This window comes from Rhopalosiphum padi, chromosome 2, assembly GCF_020882245.1.
Source record: "Rhopalosiphum padi isolate XX-2018 chromosome 2, ASM2088224v1, whole genome shotgun sequence".
NCBI classification, from domain to species: Eukaryota; Metazoa; Arthropoda; class Insecta; order Hemiptera; family Aphididae; genus Rhopalosiphum; species Rhopalosiphum padi.
In genome coordinates this window covers 92,884,399-92,907,392 of record NC_083598.1, presented here as the reverse complement: position 1 = coordinate 92,907,392, position 22,994 = coordinate 92,884,399, and the positions used below count along the sequence as shown (strand labels likewise).

At 35.3% G+C, this 22,994-nt stretch overlaps 1 protein-coding gene and 1 long non-coding RNA gene across 2 annotated transcripts; one reads left to right on the top strand and one right to left on the bottom strand.

The window, feature by feature from the left end:
- Positions 1-12,685: 12,685 nt before the first annotated feature.
- On the top strand, positions 12,686-15,601 carry LOC132921821 (uncharacterized). Its single transcript, XM_060985034.1, has 2 exons — positions 12,686-13,467; positions 13,694-15,601. Exons 1-2 carry the CDS (start codon positions 13,120-13,122, stop codon positions 15,599-15,601), a joined length of 2,256 nt encoding a protein of 751 aa, XP_060841017.1. The 5' UTR covers positions 12,686-13,119.
- A 1,764-nt stretch (positions 15,602-17,365) lies between these two features.
- Positions 17,366-22,424, bottom strand: LOC132922380 (uncharacterized). The gene is made up of 2 exons (XR_009661009.1): positions 21,248-22,424; positions 17,366-20,224 (listed from the first exon to the last, which is right to left on the bottom strand). It is a non-coding gene; the product is annotated as an uncharacterized LOC132922380 (long non-coding RNA).
- Between the last annotated feature and the right edge of the window lie 570 nt (positions 22,425-22,994).

The window sequence follows — 22,994 nt, the reverse complement described above, 5'->3', positions numbered from 1 at the left end:
TAATGCCCCGGGGCACGCCTGCCGCTGGGGGGCAGTTTCGGATGGTACTACTGAGGCGCTGAGTTTACTAACCGTTAAGTCCCCGTCTAACGTTCCCGGTCGTCTAGCATCGAGCCTTCGGCCTGTTGTCCGGGGTTGGAGGGCGATGTTGGCCCTCTCTGGTCGGTGTTGTTGACCCGCCGGTGTTGGTTTTATACAGTTTCCCTTCTGTGCCTCCCCCGTTGGCCGGAACCGGAGTTCCGTTTCCAGTCGGCACCACGAGGAGGTGGGGGTAGGGCTCTGCCGACCAACCTAACCTAACCTAACCTAACCTAACCTAACCTAACCTAACCTAACCCTAACCCTAACCTAACCTAACCCTAACCCTAACCTAACCTACCCGAGTCGGAGGCCTTCTTGGATGCGGTGGAAATGTGCGTAGTGAAAGAAAGGCGAGAGTCCAGTTCTACTCCCAGATACCTAATTGCCGACTTTACCGGGATGGCGTGATCCTCCACGTACAGCAACGGGTTGTCGTAAAGGTGCTTCCTCGTAAGTACCACAGCCTCAGATTTCTGAGGTGCTATTTGAAGGCCGTTATCACGCATCCAGTTCGCTACGACGTCGAGCACTGGGTTAAGGAGAGCTGCGGCGGACGGGCCGGTGCGGGAAACGCCGATTACCGCAACGTCATCGGCAAAAGCCACTAGCTGGACACCTGGAGGCATGTCGATCTCCAGCAGGTCCTCGTAGAAGACGTTCCAGAGAGCGGGGCCCAGGACTGAGCCCTGGGGAACCTAACCTAACCTAACCTAACCTAACCTTTTTTTTTTTTCTGGTTAATTCGACGACGCCGTGGGGACCGCTTGCGCATTACTTCCACGACGCCGCCATCGTTTATTATACAAAAACAAAAGATACAATGTTTCATACAATATCAAAACTTAATAATATAGATACAATCAATATACGTAACAGCGCCAACAATAGCGAAACAAAATAAATTATACATAAATCTTTACAATTTTATATATATATATAATACATAACTATACTATCGTTTATAACTAAGATAATAACTCTTCTTCCTCGATAATACTTCCCGGTTCGGCTATGCCCGCCGCCCTAGATTTCTCGTTCGTGTCTATTTCTTAGCGAGCCGGCTAGAGCCCGTCGCTCTCGAGTCTCGTTCTGGATCCTTACTCACTCTGCGTTATCCTGCCCACTCTGACGCGCACGTTCTTCCTCCTCCTTAACAGTGATAATGTCCTCTATTAGGATGTACAGCATTCGCAGTGATTCCAAGGCGAATTCGAGTGCCTCTCCTCGCTCCGGCTGATCGCTAGGGAGTTCTTGCTCGGATGAGCCCAGAAGAATGGCAGACAAGTCTTCGACCGTGAGTCTTTTGCCCAACCGCTCCGCGAGCGCAACCCTATAGGGCTCCCAGTACTCACACGACAGTAGCGTGTGCTGCACCGTGTCTACTGCACTTTCACACTGCACGCAAATCGGACTTGCTGCTCTGCCCATCCTGTTCAGGTAGTACTGGAAGCACCCGTGGCCCGTCATCGCTTGCGTCACCCTGAACGTGGTCGGCACTTTCGGCAGAAGCTTGTCATGCCACCTCCTCACGTCAGGGATCAGCATCCTGGTCCATTGGCCCTTACTCGAATAGGCCCAGCTCCTTTGCCATATCTCCAGCGTTGTCTTCCTCTCCAGCGACATGAGTTTCTCCAACGACATCGGGGGAGCGTCTGGCAGCGGTTGCTGTTTGCGCCTATATCTAATCCTGGCTCTTTCCTCTGCCAACAGGTTGGCCGGGGGCATGTACGCAAGTAGGAGCGCTGCGTCATCCGAGACCGTCCTGTACGCTCTTATGACACGTAGGGCGATGACTCTTTGAGGCCTTACGAGCAGCCTGACCGAACGCGCCGAGGCAGAGACGGTGTCAGCCCAGACCGGGGCCGCGTAGAGAAGCTGGCTCTCCACGACCGTAGCCAAGAGCCTTCTCTTCCACTGCCCCGGACCCTTGATGTTCGGCATCAGTTTTGCCAGCGCGTTAGCCGATGCCAGCGCCTTTTTACCAGCCATCTTAACGTGGTCGACGAAGGTCATCCTGCCATCCATTCTGACGCCCAGATACCTTAACTCCCTGGCAAGCGCGATGTAGTGATCGCCTACACGAAGTCGGGGAGGGGTGTAGGACCACTTTCTAGTCAACATCACCGCCTCGCTTTTCTGGTGAGCCAGCTCCAGCCCTCTGTCCCGCATCCACCGATCGATCGCATCGAGTGCTGGGTTCATGATGGCCTCGAGCAGTGGCCCCGTCCTGGCCCTACCGACCACGGCCAGGTCGTCTGCAAAGCCGACCAGCTGTACGCCCTGCGGTACGTCCAGTTTCAGCAAGTCATCGTACGCAGCGTTCCACAGGGTCGGACCGAGCACGGACCCCTGCGGGACACCACACGTTACTGCCCTTTCAGTCATGTCGTCCCCGACCAGCAGACTCCTGTCTGATAACCACGACCGCAGGATCCTCACCAGGTACTCGGGAGTACCTTTACCTCTGAGCGCATGGTCAATCACCGGCCACCTGAGAGAGTTGAATGCGTTCTTAACATCTAGCGTGACCAACACGCACAAGTCTTTGGGGCCGGTCCCGGCAGCAGCACTCCTTGCGAAGCTCAGAACGCTTTCGACAGCTGTTTCTGTGCTGACGCCCTTCCTGAAACCAAACTGATTTGGAGCTCTCCTATGGCCACCTCCGCCGTCGAGATGCTCCTCCAGCCGCTGCAGTAAAAGCCTTTCCAGGAGCTTGGCCGACGTGTCCAGGAGGCATATGGGTCTAAAACTGGAGGGCGATTCCACCGGCTTATTGCCTCCTTTGTGTAGCAGCACAAGCTTAGCCCTCTTCCAGCACTGGGGGAAGTGCAGAGCCTTAAGGCAGTTATTGAACACTTTCAGAACTGTGTGAGGACGCATGGTCGCCAATTGTTTAACCGCTTCGTTCGGAATACCAGAAGGGCCTCCCGCCTTCCCCGCTGACAACCTCTTGCAGGCTTTCTGTAGCTCCGACGTCTTGAAGGACGGTATGACCCTCTGGAATAGCAGGGTATCGGTATCGGGGTCGAAGGCGTCGAATATATTCCTAACTTCTGGGTCTGGAGCTAGATCCCAGTTCGTCGGGGGGGCCATTGGGAACAGGTGGTCAGCAATGGTATCTTCTTTACCTTTCGCGGCGTCTCTTGTGTGACTATTAGCATTCTTCTTCATAATAATGCGATACGGTTTGCCCCAGGGATCGGTTTCTACTTGATCGCAGAGATCCCGCCAGCTCTTGTCCTTGGCGAGTCTTATGGCCAGTCGGAGGTCTTTCCTGGCAAGGGAGAAGTTGGATCTCGCGGCCTCCGAGCCCTGCAACCCCACACGACGTAGACTATCTTGGTATAATCTGCGGAGACCAAGCACTTTTTTCCTTAAATCGCTGATTTCGACAGACCACCAGTGAACGGGTAGCCTACCTCTGGGGCCTAGACTTTTTTTCGGTATTGACGCGTCGCATGCCTCTATTAGATACGCGTCAAGCGACTGAGCTGAGGCCATCGCGCGTTCAACGGTGTCACCGCAGCTTAAATTAAGAGGGTGCGCCTCAACATAGCTGGCGAATTTCAAGGGATCCCTCCTCTTGACCGACCAGGCGCGGTGCACTGTCGCGGGTTCATGATGCTGAGGTGGCTGTTGCTCCACATGTGAACCGAAGCACACGTATTTGTGGTCACTCAAGGAGTCGGACTCAAGAACCCTCCAGTCGGACAGGATCAGTCCTTTGTGCCAAGTTACGTCGATAACGGACGTAGCCGTGCCCCTCACAAAAGTGGAGACTGTTCCAATGTTGGCCAGCAACAAACCCAGGCTGGCTGCGAGGTCGGACAGCAGACGTCCCCTGGGGTTGTTGGTCCTGGATCCCCACTCAGTGTTCCAGGCATTAAAATCGCCCGCTACAACGAGTTTAACGCTGTCGTTCGCACGGATCGCGTAGTCGAGATCGTCCAGGAAGGAGGCGAATTCCCGAAGCGTCGTGCCGGGCCTCCAGTAACAGCTGAACACTGTCATGTCACCGTATGTTGCCCACGCAAATCCTTCGCCCGCACCTTGCCTGTTACGGAAGAGTGAAGAGCCTTGTGTAGATGCCACGGCGGCCTTACGGTCCGTGCTGAAGCACCATTTATCATCGCGCCCGCACTTGGTAAATGGTTCGCTCACTACCAGGATATCGGCCTCCGTTTCTACGGCCGTCTGGAACATGAGCTGTTCTGCGGCCCAGTTCCCGTTCAAATTTATTTGGAGGAAATTAACCATTGGTGTTTGATTTCGCTCCAGCAGCACGCTTCCTGGCGGCGCAGGCACCCGAACCTGGCTTGTGGCTGGTCTTGGGGAGACCCGCAAGCTCGCAGGCCAGACAACAGTCTTCGGACACTTTGCAGTCTTTCATTAGGTGGTCGGTGAGGCCACATTTCCAACACGACCCGGTCCTGTCCGTTTCCGTGCAGCTCCTGGAGTTGTGACCAAAGCCCTGGCACCGGTAGCACCTCTCCGGAGGCAACGTCCTGGCGCGGACCCGACACATCGTCCATCCCACCGCCACTCTCGTTATAAGAGATGCAGCGTGTCGCGACATTTTCGCTGTAGCGATCTACTGGCCCGAGCGTGTCGGCCAGATCCGGACATCGCAAATGCTCTCTCTCGCCGCCTGAGCTGCAGAGTCATCCTGATCAGGGATGGCAGAGCGCAGTGCCTCCAAAACTTCCGCTGCGGTGGAAACCTAACCTAACCTAACCTAACCTTTTTTTTTCGTAACGGCGGGAATTGTCGTTCGACATTACTTCCGCCCAGGTACATCATTTATTTAATTAAATGACACTACAAATATATATGGCTGCCAACAGGGACAATACCCCTGCGAGCATCCTCACAGATAAGTTATATACATCAATATAAATAATAATCAAAAACAACACAATGCGATCTTGACCGACTGGTGTCCGCCGCTCTTGAGTCTCGTGCCTGGTTGTCTTCACGAGCCGATCTTATTCCACCGCTCTCGAGTGCTCGTACTTCAGATCCCTCCTTGCGCACCGCAGGGTCCCTGTTGCCTTGCCCGTTCCTCGCGTTCCCTGGTCACCATGATCCTCCCGATCAGCGACGAGACCCTATGCCAGTCAGCGTTGGACCTCAACATGATGTGTATGAGATTGTCAGGTAACAGCTGGTCGACGTCCAGGTAAACGCAGACTTCGATTCACCATTGGTGGAATGCATCGCACTGGAACACTGCGTGCTCCGCACTATCCGGAGCCGCCCCGCACAGCTGGCAGACATAGCTCTGGATTTTCCCAAACCGGTGTAGGTACTCACCGAAACAACCATGTCCGGTCAGCACCTGGCTCAGGTGAAAGGACACTTCGCCGTGTTGCCTCTTCAACCAGGGGGCGAGCTCGCTAATCAGCCTGTGTGTCCATCTTCCTTTCGCCGAGTTGTCCCAAGCTGTTTGCCACCTGCTCAACAACTGGTCCCTTGCGACGTTCTTCAATATGCCGCCGTACGTTTTTAGCCGCTCCTCGGCCAGCAACGCGAGCGGTGGCATGCCCGATACGACCGCCGCGGCGTCATACGATATCGTCCGGTAACAGCAGGCGACCCTCAACATAACTCTCCGGTACACTGCCTCCATCTTGTGGACCTAACCTAACCTAACCTAACCTAACAACTATTTAATTACCTGACCAATAAACTCAAAAGAATCTTAGCAAAAATTAAATCTGATAATTTAACAAACCATCTCACATCCTTATCTGCCACTGACAATTCTCTTTGGCAAAACACTAGGAAAATTCTCCGCTCTCAACACTCAGTACCTCCCTTGAGAAACCCCGACGGCACATGGCTTATCAGTGACTTAGAAAAAGCAAACGCTTTTCGTCATCATTTACACTCAACGTTTCAACCACATATTGACCTCATACCTTATAACAAAATAGTTTAAATAAAGCACTTCCTATCTAGTCCACTACCTATGACACTGCCACCAAAACACATCAGACCCAGTGAAGTCGAGTTTATAATCAACAAATCTGCGCGTCATAAGACTCCGGGGTACGACCTCATTACATCAGAAGTCGCTTCCCAACTGCCCAAAAAAGCCATCTTATCACTTACGCACATTTACAACTCCATGCTCAGGCTCTCATACTTTCCCTTGCTGTGGAAATTCTCGATCATAATTATGATACTCAAACCCGGAAAACCAGCTGACTCTCCCAGCTCATACAGACCAATCAGCCTTCTACCTTTCTTCTTCAAAGTATTTGAAAAGCTCACGCTCAAACGACTCCTCTCAAACATCGACACAAACCTCCCAGACAATCAATTCGGCTTCCGTAGTAACCTTCCACCATACACCAGGTTCATCGAATAGTCGACAAAATTTCCTATTCACTTGAAAAGAAACTCATCTGCACAGGTACCTTCTTAGACGTAGCATAAGCGTTTGACAAGGTTTGGCATACTGGCCTCCTCTTCAAACTAAAATCAATATTTCCTCCCAGCTTCTATTTAATCTACAAGTCTTATCTTGAAGACCGGCATTTTTCCGTACGATATTGCTCAGCCTTATCGAACATATCATCAATTAGAGCTGGAGTACCGCAAGGAGCTGTAGCGGCACCTCTCTTGTTCAACCTGTACACATCAGACCAACCCACTACCAACCTTACCATCACTGGTGACTTCGCTGACGATAAAGCCATCCTAGCCCTCCACCATGACCCTCTTGAGGCATCCAACAGAATCCAAACCCACCTCGACATGCTCTCAGCGTGGTACAAAGACTGGGGATTCAAACTAAACGAATCTAAATCCATACATTGCACCTTCACACTCAGACCCATAAACTACCCACATATCACACTTAACAACCAACCTCTCCCAACCGCCCAAAATGTGCGCTACCTAGGTCTATACCTAGACCGCCGACTAACATGGGCTGCCCACATACGCAACAAACGACTAGTGCTTAACAACCGCCTAAGACAGCTTCGCTTCCTACTTTCATCCAAACACGTCACATTGCATAACAAAATTTTAATCTATAAAGTACTCCTCAAACCTATCTGTTCCTATGGAATTCAACTCTGGGGACCAGCCAAAGACTCCAACACAAACAGAATCCAAACATTCCAATCCAAATGCCTCCGACAAATAACAAAAGCTCCTTTTTACGTATCGAATGATACTCTCCACAGGGACCTCCTTATTCCGACAGTCAAAAACGTCGTTAAAATATTATATAAAGGTTTCCACCTTAAACTTGCAAATCATTGCAACCCCCTCATCCAAGACCTCTCCTCTCGAACACTCCCGGGTGACCCTGGCCGACGTTTAAAACGCAGCTGGTGCCGTGGCCTGCTAGGCGACTAGTCAACTAACTACTACCATCCATGCCATGAAGTGCTATTAATGAATAGCTCCTTCAATCAAGTCAACCTCGACCTTTTTATATATATCCATCTATTGTGCTTATTGTAAATATATTTTATACAGATTTTACAAATAAAAAATAAATGTCAAAAAAAAAAAATCTAAATATTTTGAATCTTAAATTAAAATTATGAAAAAGTGCTTGAAACTTGTGTTAAAAACTTAAATTTTAGACTGAATGTTTATAGGTATAATATACATGTCATGTTAAAACTATTTCAAAGAAAGTTCGATTTTTTGCATTTTATTTAGTTTTGTATTTTGTTTATTTTAAGTTTTTTAAAACCTTGTACGTCATACCCGCATGTGTTGTCTCCGTCTTACACAAGTACGTCATAAACAAAACGCGTTTACGCAGACTGAGTAGAACTCGCTCAATTATGGTTCTAGAATAAATATACTTCAAAATTTCACTAGTTATTGAGATTGGCATTTTCTTTACATAATATAATTTTCAAAATATTTCGCTTATTTTAATGCTATTTATAGGCATTTGAAATATTTGTTTTTGTTTAGTTTTTTTTTTATAAATATTTATAAAAATGAAAATTTAATACAAGATTATCCATAAGTTTGGCTTACAATAAAAAACTTATTATTTATTTGAAATTTAAAGCAATACGGTAACATGTATATGTATCCGTGGATGTACATTGTGATAGGTCATTACCCTTTATCATTTGACATATTTCGTGTACCTGCGTTTTAAAATTAAAGAAATCTCGTGTTTACTATTTTCCAACGTTTCCTAGTTATTGTTTGCTCTAGCTTATACCTTTTTATTGTTTAATCATTATCTGCACTGACGTCTGCAGTCTGTTTACCGACTTATCGTTGTCAGTGTGTGAATTTTTCATATATACGTAGGTATAGGTATTATACGTATTACGACTATTGATTATAAATCAAATACTGCATTACTACGTGAAATTGTGCATTAAATTTTTTTAGGGTTATTTCTCAATAGATTACTATTCATTTCTTTGACTTTTTTTGGTTAGTCACTGTATTCAGCGACTCAAGCGACCTTCACTCTTGGTTTATAGGTAAGTTATACTGTTTTATTATTCTCTGTCGTTAGTTTAAAGGAAAATATTTTTCGCAATAGTCCGCTAATTACGAGCTGTTTTCCAATAGCCGTCAAAAACGAAATACATTAGTTTTTCCGCGTTTCGTGTCTTATTGTGGTGTATTATACCTGGTGATTTGGTTTTTTGACGACCGCGATTTTCCAACGTCTAACCGCCATTAATGTCTTATTTCAGCGTCCGCCATTAGGTTTGTACGGCCGCAATATAACATAAAATACAACATTAAACTGTAAATATTTGTACACAATTTTAATCTTTTTTTTTAATATAATACAAGAAAATATCGAATAAAACATAAAAAAAATTGCAGAGCATAATAATATTTATTATGATGTATACATTTAAGTATAACATTATATTTTCAATATCAATATTTATTTATTTATTAATAGTAAACGGGACAGGCCCTTGACACTTATATGACATAATAATATAATAATTAATAATAATAATTCACTAATACATACATAATATTTAACAGACAATAATAATATAATACAAAATAATAAGAACAAGAAGTTGCTTAGAGGTAATTGGATCCATTAGCTAATGTCATCATACCCAAAATGGGTTCATTATATAAATAATTTGTCGCACAGAACAGGACCCGGAAAGGAGAAAAGTTGCGCAAATTAGCACCGGGAACATTAAAAATTAATCCTCCCTAACATATCTGGAGCGTCAACTTCCCCACTTATGAGTTTCAACAAGTAAACCAAATTTGCCTTTTTCCTTCTAGCACTCAACGTCTCCAAATTTAATTTCACTAAAACTGGTGTATAATCGTGTGGAAGGCAGTCAATATGCAGTACAAAAGATGCATATTTCAAGAATTTACGCTGAACACGCTCGATTTGGTAAGAAGCACGTAAATTCTGGGGATCCCAGATCACTACACCATATTCAAGGTGGGATCGTACAAATGCACAATAAAGCGCTTTTAAAGAACTACACATATATTGAACTCAGATGAAATTCTTTTTATGAAACCAAGCATTTTTAAAGCCTTGCGCGTGATTTTTTCAATATGGAGATTAAAACTTAAAGTCCGATCAAATGTGACACCTAGGTCAACTACATGACTACCAGAAAAACTTAAGCTGATACCATCAACTAGAATACTAGATAATCATGCCGAATGAGACTAATGAGAACGCGTGAAAGACATATAATGACACTTGAGAATATTTGAATATATCACATCAATATAAATAAACGATCTATTTCCAACAAACGAGTGAGTCAATAATTTCTTCCGTGTTGTCTCCACTATAATATGCACTATAGCGACGCGCTCGCCAATCACCTCATCATTCAACACTTGCTTCGTGGTCCACGTAAGTCCACCAGTACCCATTGGGGGGTGAGAGTGAGGCCACCTCGGCCGTCCAGTTGCATCAGTCACCGGCCCACCAATCACCTGCCTTAGTTTATAATTAATTTTAAATATTTCCCCATCCTGGTAGTTCCCACCTGTGGTCATTGCACCAGACCGGATCAACCACAGGGCCCCTGGGCCCCACTACATAACCTGTACCATCTTGCTTCCCTTGTCACTGTATATATATATATATATATAATCCCGTTCCTACGTGTCATCGTCGTGCATAGTAGTTACCTAGCCAGCAAAACCTCAACCATGCGCCATTAGTTGCCTAACCACAGATTTTAAGGGGTATCATCGTTCTCAGTAATCCGAATGGTCTTTCGGCTATCCCATCCGTATTCGGGCCCAAACAACTTGTTTAGTATTTTTATATTAATATTTGCATTGATTATAAATACTAATGATCAATGGTATTTGTTAAAAGTAAACATACGAATTTAATGTTTAAAAACGTTATATTAAAAAAGAGTAATTAACAAATTGTAATTTTTCAATTTTTGGAGAAGTTAAAATTAAAAAATTAAAATGTTGAAAAATCATTCTCAAGTGTCTTGACGCTAATTCAAATCTGTTTTTAGAATTCTTATAGCATCATTAAGCTTCATTAAATCATATGGTACATTTTACAAAGAACACGTCCAAAATCCTATGTCAGGCGTGTGTTAAACAAAATTGATATTTCCAGATTATTTTAGTCATAAATCATAATATTACATTTATATGAGTTGAAGAATCTTCAATGTACCTACTTATTATTATTTTCAAATTTCACTGCTTCGCACTTATTTTCTCTCAGATTCGCTACGACATAGACAAAACAGAAATTCCCTCAAAATTGTTTTTTTTTCTAATTAAAATGTCGCCATATCCACATGCATATTGTCTCCATCTTACAATTAATGTATAGGTAACAATCATAACATAGTTCTGAATAATTAATTTAACTCTGTTATATTTAATTTTAGAGTGACCTATCACCAATTTTAAAAGTAAGAAACAAAGAACTAAGAATATTATTTCGTCGATGACATAGGTTCTTTTTTATATTTTATTAATTATTATAAAAGCAAGTAATGAGCATTTTAAAATAGTAAATGGTTTGCACATTTTAGAATATCCATAAGCCATAATTCGCCTTATAATAATATAATATAATAATGTTCAATTATTGAAATGAAAAAAAATCTATGTCATCGACTAGATAATATTCTTACTTCTGAATATGGGGTTATATCTATATTATATAATATACCTAGTCTGCAGCTATAGCTGGATTAACCTAACCTAACCTAAACTAGTGGCTCGCTGCGTTATTACAATGTCGGTGATATATAAAGACCGAATTTATATGCATTTTAAATTGTAAAATATGCAAGAAAAAAGTACATAACATATTAATTTACAAAATAAAATTTCAATTTTCATTAAATTTTAATTATACAGTAATAATTAATTATTAATTTTGTTTAAATGTTCATAAACAAAAAGTATAAGATGTATAGTATAGCAAACATGCAATACAAAAATGTAATTTTTTAAATTGTAATTTAATTTTTATCATTAGTTAATCGTAATACATTGTAAAAAATATTTTAATATTTTTAATATTTAAATTAAAATCAAATAGTATGTAGGTATACATAATACATTGGTGATATAAATAGGAAAAAAGTACGATTTAATGTAGTATGTTAATTTGAAAAATAATAACTTATCAAAGTATGTTCCATGTTTATTTCTGTGCATTATTCAAAATTTTGAAAATCTCACCAGATGTTGTACGATTCAATTCATTTTCTAATTGATGTCAGTTATGAATTTGGAATTTTGGGCATTTTAACTGTTTAAAAATTAACTGGTAAATTACAAAATAATTTTTAGTAAAAAAACACGTGCACTCAAACTACACTTAACTTGGCTACAGCGTAATTATTCTTACTAACAAAAATTGCCTTGTTTAAATTTACCTACAGCAGACAGCAGTGGTTGTAATGATATACCTACCTATATAATTCATTTAGATCATTAGGTAAACAAATACATAAAATTAATTTTATTAAAGTATATGAGTACTTAGTGTAGTGAGACGTCTCTGTGACGATAGGCTCAACACAATTTAACGACGAAGTCCATTTTGTTGTAGGTCTGCTTCGGTGGTATGAAGTTTGAAGTAAATAATAACACGTAATAAATTTTAAAGTATGTTTATTTATTGAGACAATATCAAAGCCTAGCCCGATAGGTTGTTAAATGTAGAACAACTTCACCGGTCTATGCACAATTGTGGTCAAAATAATATGTCTAATCTGATAATGAAGCTACAACCCTTTTTATACAAAAAAATATGGGCGTAGTCCTCAAAAATATGCGCGTGTCATGGTAAACAGGAAACTATCCATAAGTTTCTATTTAGTGTTTACCATTTATTACAATATTGACTATCTAATAACATTGCAATTAAGTAATAAAAAATCTATTATAATATGGAGTATGGACTATCTAATAACATAGTAATTATAAGTAATAAAATCTAATAGATACAAAAACACAGAAACAATATCCTAATCAGCTCAAGGTAATAATAAGGAAAAATCAGATTACTACATTAGGTACAGCTAGAGATGTAAGCTTGAAAATTTTCAATTGAAAATTTTTTTTTTCATTGAAAATTTCTGAAAATTTTCAACTGTCTTTGAAAATTTGAAAATTTTAGTTTTAATGTATTTTGTTTAACTTAATTAATTTTTGAGATTGTATGGTTGGTATCACTGTACCACAGCTGTTCATTTTGATGGTTATTATCTAATATAATCATCGAGATGTAGCACGGTCTTAGAACCGTTAAGACCGCGTAATTTAGTATATTATTTATATTATTATTATATATATATTCAATGATAATATCATAGAGTATATTAATATATTATTATTATTCTCTATGGATAATATCGATGATTTTGTATTTGTGTGAGTATAAGTAAGTTTATGTCTGCAATAGTGCAATCTGCAAGAGTGTTTAACTGTTTTTGCGTAAAAAAGTAAGAAGTATAAGTTTTTGTATCGACATTAATTGTTATAATATGACTATTGACTAGTGTAATAGTGTGATAATTTTTACTTTTAAAAATGGCTAAAAAATTAAAAACCATTCTATTTCATTACACGCGTTATGGAGTCGAGGTTAACAAAAAAACTCTTTATACATGTAATTACTGCAAATGGAAAACCGTAGTTAATGTAACCAGAATGTATGACCACATATATAATAAATGTACTAAATGCCCAAATATGGTAAAAAATAAATCAAGTGGTATAGACGGTATAGTTGAATCACTTGAATCTAATGAAAATGTTGACTTCGACAAGCCTGATACTCAATCAAATGAAAACAAGCAAGAGACTCAGGAACAAAAAAAAGTTATTCGTCAACGTAATATGACAAACTTTGTCGATTTTATAACAAAAGATGAGCAGGTTAGTGTATAATCAAATATTTATATTTTTTTTTATTAATTATACTTAATTTTATTAACCTTTCTAATATAATTTATAGTAATAAAATAATAAAATAATAAAGTATAGTTGATTATAATATATGGCAATATTGATTATTGTTTTTTCATCTGATCTAGTTAAGTATTCAAGTAATCATAAGCCTTGCCAAATTGTTCTTAATTACCTACTATTATTATTTTTTTAGTTAAAAATTGAACAACTATTTGCAAGAGCCATTTATTCGAGCGGAACACCTTTTCAAATTGTTGAAAATGCAAATTGGAAATTATTTTTCAAAATCCTTCGTCCATCTTGGGAAGTTCCATCTCGTTATAAATTATCAACTAGTCATTTAGAAGAAGAATATAATAGTGTAAAGCAAAATGTTGATTCTAAAATTTATGAATCTCGTAGCTTAGGATTGATGTGTGATGGTTGGACAAATATCCGTAGAGAGCCAATTATCAACTATGTTATTACTACTCCTGTACCAATTTTCTATAAAACTATTAGTACAGGAGCTGTATCACATTCCGGTGCTTACATTGCCAAAGAAATTTCATCAATCATCCAAGATCTTGGCCCAAACAAAGTTTTAGGAGTAGTAACTGATAATGCTAAAAGCATGAAATCAGCATGGGACATTTTAAAAAAAGAATATGGTCATCTTGAAGCATATGGGTGTGTTGCTCATGGCTTAAATTTACTGGCAAAAGATTTAGCAGAGTTGGACAATATTTCTTCAGTAGTAACTAGTGGTAAAAATATTGTCAAAGAAATCAATCTTTCACACAAGCTAAATGCAATATTCAAAGAAAAGCAAACTGGGAAAAAATTAACTCTTAAATTACCAGTAAAAACTAGATGGGGTTCTCATGTGGCTTGTCTTGGAAGTATTTTAGATAATAAAAGTGCTCTGCAATTATTCGCTATTGATGATAGAGTTGTTAAAGTATTATCTGATGGTACAAAAAAAGAATTACTTTGTGATACATTTTGGAAAGGTATCATACAGATCTATAGACTTCTTAAACCTGTTGCTGATTGGATAACAATAATTGAAGGTGATGCACCACAAATTAGTTTGGTTCCCACAATATTTAAAGACTTAAATGATCATTTTGAGCAATGTTTAAACACTCATTCACCAGAGAATAAAATAAAAATTATGTTATTTTTAAAAAACAGAAAAAAATTTTGCATTACAAGCTTACATTATGCTGCAAATCTTTTAGATCCTATGTTACATGGTAAATGTTTAACAAATGATGAAGAACTAAAAGGAATTGAGTGCATGGCTAAAATTGCTCGAAATTCGGATAACGTTGACGAAGGACATATTTTAGCTGAGTTTGCTCAATATAAAGTCAAGGAAGGATTGTGGAGCAAATCATTCATCTGGGATACTGTCAGCAAAATATCAGCTACAACTTGGTGGAATGGTTTGTGTTCATCTTCTCAATTATCCATAATTGCAACAAGAATAATTCAACTTCCTGCAACGTCAGCCGCATGTGAAAGAACATTTAGTTCATATGGAAATATTCACACAGCAAAGAGAAATCGACTCACTAATGATCGTGCTGGGAAGTTAGTGTATATTAATCATAATTTGAGACTCTTGAAGAAAAATGTTGAAAATAAACCTACAATGATACAAAGTGTGTCATCTGTTTTGGTAAATTCACTGCCATTAAATATTGATGATAATATTTCTGATTGCTTATTAGAGTCAGGCCCTAATAAAAGAATCAAGAAAAATCAAGATTTAGTGGTATCTAGTGAAAGTGAAGAAGAATTGGGATTTTTAAATGACGATGATAATTCTGATGAAAATAGTGTTCAGAATCTTGAAGATAAATATAAAAAAGGAGACTTTGCTATAGTTAAATATGAAGGGGAATTTTTTCCAGGTGTTGTAAATGATACAAGCCAGAGTTCAGCTTTAGTAAGTGTGATGGTGATGAGTGGATCTGGATGGAAATGGCCTACTCCAAAAGATGAAATTTGGTATAAGTATGATGATGTAATGCAGTTGATAAAGTCTCCAGAAGCAAAAAGTTCCAGAGGAGTTTTTGATATCCCAGAAATAAAAGATTACAGAAAATTTTAAGTTATTAATAAGTAATAACTTACTTACAAATCTACCTTTTTTTTTTCTTAAGTTTAATAGATTTTTTAAAAGAACTGTTTTTTATTTACATATTAAAAACTAACAAGAATGTTAGATGTAAAATAATTACCTACTTTGTTATCTATATATATTTTTTAAGTTTGATATATTAATTTGTTAATTATAATATAAGCATTTAATTTGTACTTACATAGTAACAAGTTGTTACCACTTACTACCAAGTACCAACTAACAAAAGGCTGTTAGATTTAATATAATTACCTACTTTGTGATCTATATATATTTTTTAAGTTTGATATATTAATTTGTTATTTTCTAAGATAAGCGTTTAATTTGTACTTACATAGTAACAAGTTGTTACCACTTACTACCAAGTACCAACTAACAAAAGGCTGTTAGATTAAAAATAATTACCTACTTTGTGATCTATATATATTTTTTAAGTTTGATATATTAATTTGTTATTTTCTAAGATAAGCGTTTAATTTATACTTACATAGTAACAAGTTGTTACCATTTACTACCAATTATTAACTAACAAAATACTGTTAGATTTACAATTGTTTCTATATTTTATTATTTTCAAATTTAAATATATTCAAATACTTTATAAAATTTCTATTTCATTTTTTTTACATTGTAACAAGTATAATGTCAGAGTCAAATGAAGCACTTATAATAGAAAAATTTATAATTTGGTTAAAATTGTGGAAGTGATTCAAACTCAACCAATAAATTACAAAAAAAGATCAATAATTGTAATTTGTAGCACAATGATTATACACTCAACATTTACACTGAAGTAAAAATACATTTTTAATAAAAGAAAAAAATGCACATTTATTAATGGGTATAAATGGTAATAAAAGTACATAGTTTAAAATATAACTATGAATATATGAATAATAATATAATTACAAGTTATAACTATAACTATATAATATTAAAAGATTTATTTGATAAGAAATTAATATGATAAATTATAAAATTTTCAAAATTTTCATGTTTTTGAAAATTTTCATGAAAATTTTCACGAAAATTTTCACCACAAAAAATTTTCATGAAAATTTACATCACTAGGTACAGCAATTAATTTTAATATAGATTTATTTAAAACTATAAGTCCTCTATTACATAAATTACTATGTTGTTTGTTAGCTTTAAAAAAAGGTATAGGTAATTTTTAATGTTATATGAAAAACAAAGTGAGAAATTTTAACTAGGTAAATTTTAACTTTAAACTTAACTTACATAGTTACATTTTTCTATATTAACTTAACTTAACGAGTTAAAAGAATAGTTAACTTCTCCGGCCTTACAAAAATGTATTTAAAATATTAATCAATACCAACTTATTTCAGATAGTACTTTAATACTGTCAGGATAAAATTATCCTTCACAAAAATAATTGTAAAATAAAATCACTACAAGAAATAATTATACTTAGTATTTAAAAAGTAACAAAATATTATTTAAAAGCATTCAATTTAATTTAATTTCAATTTTTTAATATTAGAAAATATTTTAATATGTTAAGAATGTGACAATATAATACAATTATTTGCTCTTAAAGACAGATTTATGAATACTAATTAGAAAACCAGATATAAATGGATTTAACATTATTAGACACTGTCTATAATAATATAATCCTTAATTTAAAACATTAGCAAGCATGTATAATTGTATTAACCAATGTTAGTAAAAACTTTAATATTCTACTATTAAACTTACTGTTTGATATCATATTCATACATAACATTAATTTTTATTGGTTAATAAATTAATTTTTAATAATAATAATGATACATTTATTGCAACATTGCAAGTTTTTACATCAAATTATACAATTATAAATACAATATTGCAGCACCGTCAGTAAACAAAGCTTGTGCTGGGGGAGCAATTCTTAAGAATATAAAAGAAAACAATGTAATACAATAAAATTTGGTATGAACAAATAAATAGTATGTAAAGTCAAAAATATAGGAATACAGTGGAATATTCCATTTTAAAGTATCATGTTCAGCAGAAATAAATTAATGTAAATTTAATACAAAATATAGTAAGCAAAATTAATTAAACATTTTAGAAAAAATGATAAATAAATAACATAAAATAAATTAATTTAAGAACAAGCTAAATCTAAATGTTTAATATACTTCTTAAAAATAATTAAATTACTAAAATTATTCATATTAAAAGTTAAACATAATTTCAGACCCATATAAATATAAAATACACTTTTTTGTCCATAAACTTTTACACAATTTGGTAAACGTATATAAATATTATGTTTAAATCTAGTTTTGTGTTCATTATCAAAAATAGGAATTAAGTGTTTATGTTTATATAGCTGGATTAAAACAGAGAAATTATGAATACATTTCAGATTTTTCACATTAAGTACTTTAAATATTAATGCAGTACTAGTTAAATTAGGTAGAATTAATAAAAATTGTATGACACAATTTATAGTAATATTAAGTTTATTTAAATGATTATTAAAAGTTCCTCACCAAAGAGATATAACATACGAATAAAAAGATAGAATTTAAGTTAAAATATAATTCTTTTATAGGAATTATTAAATATATATTTAGCTTCTTTGAAATTATAGAAATATTTGAATAATTTATTGTTAATTGAAAATATATGTTTATCCCATTTTAATTTATAATCTAAAACTAATCCAAGATATTTTATTTCTTGTACTTTTTCAATATTAATACAATTTTAAGAGCATGAAGAATTAAAATCGCATATACATTTCAAAGAATGGACAATTAAATTATAATTTTTTTTTACGGAACCAAGAATACACATTATTAAGAAATTAATTTGACTCATTAAGTAATTTATCAATTGATTTGTCAGCTACTAATATAGCAGTGTCATCAGCAAAACTGAATAATTCAATATACGTAATACGTATTATTTTGTATTTTTAAAACATAATAATTTATAAAAATAATGAATAAAAGAGGACCCACACTCAATATTGTGCCTTGGGGAACACCACAAGTTATTATATGTTAAGTGATTCACTATAAGTATCATCTATTTTAACTCTTTAAGTTCTTTCATTTAAAAATTATTTTATAAGATCATTTGGTATTCCTCTAATGCCAGACTGATTCAGTTTATTCAATAATATCTTATGATCTACACAATCAAACACTTTTTGAATATCAAGGAAAATACCTAATACTTTGTTATTATCATCCATATTATTTATTATAAAGCTATCAATCTCAAAAAGTGCAACTGTTGTTGATTATCCAGATCTGAATCCAAATTGTTTACTTGAAAAGAAATTTTATCTAAAAAATTTACTATTCTGACCTTATACATTTTTTGAAAATTTTAGTAAACGTTAAAGATAAAGTGATTGGTTGATAATTACCACATAATATTATAATAATTTATGTCCTGTTTTAAACAAAGGTACAACCATACATTTTTTAAAAGTTGATATTGTTAGCGCATAAAGTGACCACAGCAATAGTAGACAATATTTGTCGTTATACAAATAAATAAATATGTTATAGGTGGACTCAGGGCCGGAATTGACAGAGGGTTTTAAGGGCATTTGCCCCGGCATCAGATGTTTAAGGGGCATTTGGATGCCAGAATACTATGAAAAAAATTAAAACATTTTGACCCTCAGTTTAGGAAATTTGTATAAAAATATATCACTTTCCAAAGTTTAAATTGATTTGTATTTATATAATTTGGTGTTTAAAATTAATACGTCAAGATGTCACTTGAGTACTTGATAACAACATCAGCAAGCGAACTCTAAATATTTTAATATATGAATAAATATAAACGTTGAACTAGTTAAAAGATTTACTGAACATTAAAATATTGTAGCATAAAAATTATTACAGGGACACAGCCTATCAAATTCTATTATTATTTTGTACTCATATACAGAGTGTAACTCGTCTATTTGACAAATACAATAAGGTCAAATAGACGAGTTACACTCTGTATACTACATATAGATAGTATTGTGGTAATATTATATTTGTTATAAAATAATTAAATGAGTAAACGATTATTGAAAAAATACAAGTACATAACTCAACGAGATTTATGTAGATTTCCATAATTTAAATCTTGATTACCAATTAGATACTAATTTATTTATTTATCTAAATAAGATGTAGGTACTTAATTTGTATCTATATACTTTTTATCTAGATATCACTTAAGATAGCACAGAATTATTCTTTAAATAGTTCATCCTAATCTGTTCTTAAATTTGATTTAAGCAATGATTTTATACAATAAAAAAATCATTAAAACAATTTAAAAAAAAGATTTAACTGATTTAAGAAAAAAAAATACACATGTAGATACCAGTGGATATAAAATCATAAATACGCCAATGCATGTAGACAAAAAAGCTTGAGAAACATTATTTTTAAAGAGCGCCTACTACCTGATTTGTTTATATTTTAAAATTTTAATAGTAAATAATATATTATATAATGTAATTTAATTTTTGGGTTGGGTTCGAGACAAATCACGTGCGAGGTGCGTAATACAAAACTATCTCAATGAAGACCCAACAATTTCACTCCATGTTTACCCCTGAAACAAGCAATATTTACTACTTTTCGTATAATTATTAATTATTTTATAAAAATATTATTTAACCTAAACCTAGGAGCCTCAAAAAAGATTTTCCCCAGGCATCTAAAATTCTAATTCTGGCCCTGGATGGACTGTATGATAAATAAGATTGATAGATTGCAGTGTTAACTTTATTACCTGGCTAAAACAATATAATATAACAATGGAAAAATAACAAAACTGCCCGTTTGGCAATATATTCAAATAACAAAAAAATAAAACAAATTATGTAAATAGAAAATAATGACTCAGTTTAATAAACAAACAAAATATATATATGAAAAAAAAATGATTCAAAAAGTCCAATAAATAACAAAATATCCATATAAAAACAATAATGACTCAAACGGTCTAACAAACAACAAATATTATATATATATATACTTTAGGAGGCAGTGATAATAAACAATTTCGGGCCGCAGCTGACTTCAATGATAAAATACAAATTTATGGCCTCAGGCGGCTTCAACATTAAGAGGACGCCATACCCGCATGTGTTGTCTCTGTCTTACTAATATAAATCATAACAAATTTTCGTTTAGAAGAATACATTTTGTGATGTTAGCTTTAATATTAGAATAAATTTACCTATTATCAAATTTAAAGGTAAGAATATTATCTAGACAATGACTTATGCTTTTATTGATATTATCATTTTAAAGTGAGTTTTAGCTGTGTAAAATTGTACAACTCTAAAATGTTCATAACTCACTTTAAAATGATAATATCAATTAAAGCATATGTCATTGTCTAGATAATATTCTTACCTTAAATTTTATAATAGGTAAATTTACTCTTATATTAAAGCTAACATCACAAAATGTATTCTACTGAACAAAAATTTGTTATGATGTACGTATTAGTAAGACAGACAACACATGCGGGTATGGCGTCCTCTTAATAATAAATTAATTTAATTTATGTATAAATATATAAAATTAATTGCATGAGCTGCAGCTCACATAATTATCAAACACTTACGTAAGTGGTTAGACTAAAAAAAATACAAACACCACAGCTAGCAGTTATGCAGCTAACAAACAATAAACCAAGTCCAAAACCATATATTCTGGACGAAACGTCAAAATTGTCCTACTGCTGGTAAAATGACAACCCTAGACTAAAACAATAATACCATAAATATAATTTTCAAATTAGAGTTTCCGAACCATAATTACCAGACAATAGAACAAAAATACCAGCGTTGATCACAGCAGACCACAAAAAATCAACGATATTCACCTCAAGAGGTTTGCAAGAACGGCCAAAAAAAGGACTAGGTGTCTAAGACGTCTAAGTAGGTAAATACAATAATAAGCCGGTATTGCACAAGGTATGTATAATGGACGAAAAAAACAACAAGAATACAAAATAATATATATTTATAAATTTATAATTAACGATTATGATGAAAAAAATGGGCAATTATCATGTGCCTCATCGCGGCAGCTGACTACTGATAGCGCTAAATGCTGCCAACACTACAGCGCACAACGATAAGAGGAACGTAAAATAATGGCAGCAATATGCATTACAATATTATATACTATCAAATATACACAAAACAGATATTTTCCAGTTAATAATGAGTAATGACTTATTATAAATTAATGATAAATGATAATGGTAAGAAAATCGATACAGATTTACATCAGTAGTACAGAATTTACTTGTATAACACCAACTCCTGAGACAGGTCCAAGATGAATTTTTTTCCATTGATCATACCAAAATCGCACAGTCCTGTACTTGGGATACATGGAAGCATTAGCTAACTGTTCACAGTTTGGCGCTTAGTCTAGTTCAATTTTTAATTTATGCATTGAAGAAGATTCAGCTATAATCTTCTTCTTCTTTTTGGTTTCGGCCCTTAAGACCATACCGCTAAATTCAAATCTTGCCATCTGTCCCTATCCTCTGCAGCTTCTCTCCATCTGATTCCTGGATCTATCATTTTTAAGTCCTTTTTAACACAGTCTTCCCACCTCAATCTGGATCTTCCTAGAGGTCTTTTACCTATTGGTTCATTCTCTATTATCTGTCTAACTAGAGATCCTTGCTTACGCCAGGCATGCCCCCCCCTACATGAGTCTTCTTTTTGTGATCTCTTTAACTATGTTAGGTCTCTGAAACTGTCTTTTGAATTCATCATTATGTAACTTTTTCCATTCATTTGTTCCACTGTCAAAGACCGGTCCATAAATTTTTCTTAAAACTTTCCTCTCGAATACTCCTAGTCCCTGTTCTTCGGCTTTCCTCAATGCCCACGTCTCAAAGTCATACAGGACAATAGGTCGTAATAATGTCATATACATTCTTATTTTTAAATTTTTAGAGAGTGTCCTCGATTTTAGTATTCTTTCTAATCCATAATATCCCTTGTTAAGCTAATTGTATTCTTGACGACACCTCTGTCTTAAGTTCATTATCTTGAGTGATAATTGATCCTAGATATTTGATTCAGCTATAATACCTGTAATTAATTGTTTAAATTAATTAACATATATTTTTATAGTTTTTATACAATGAATATTATTATTATTCATTTATATGATAACAATACCTAATTATTATAATTACCAAAATTTTGTAGGTAGGTATCTACTATATAATTAGGTCAAGTATAATAAAATACATGAATACCTACTAGATTATACTTATTCTAACATTACTTCATGGAAATTAAATATAATTAAACATAGTGAATAGTGATACCTAATGATAAAAA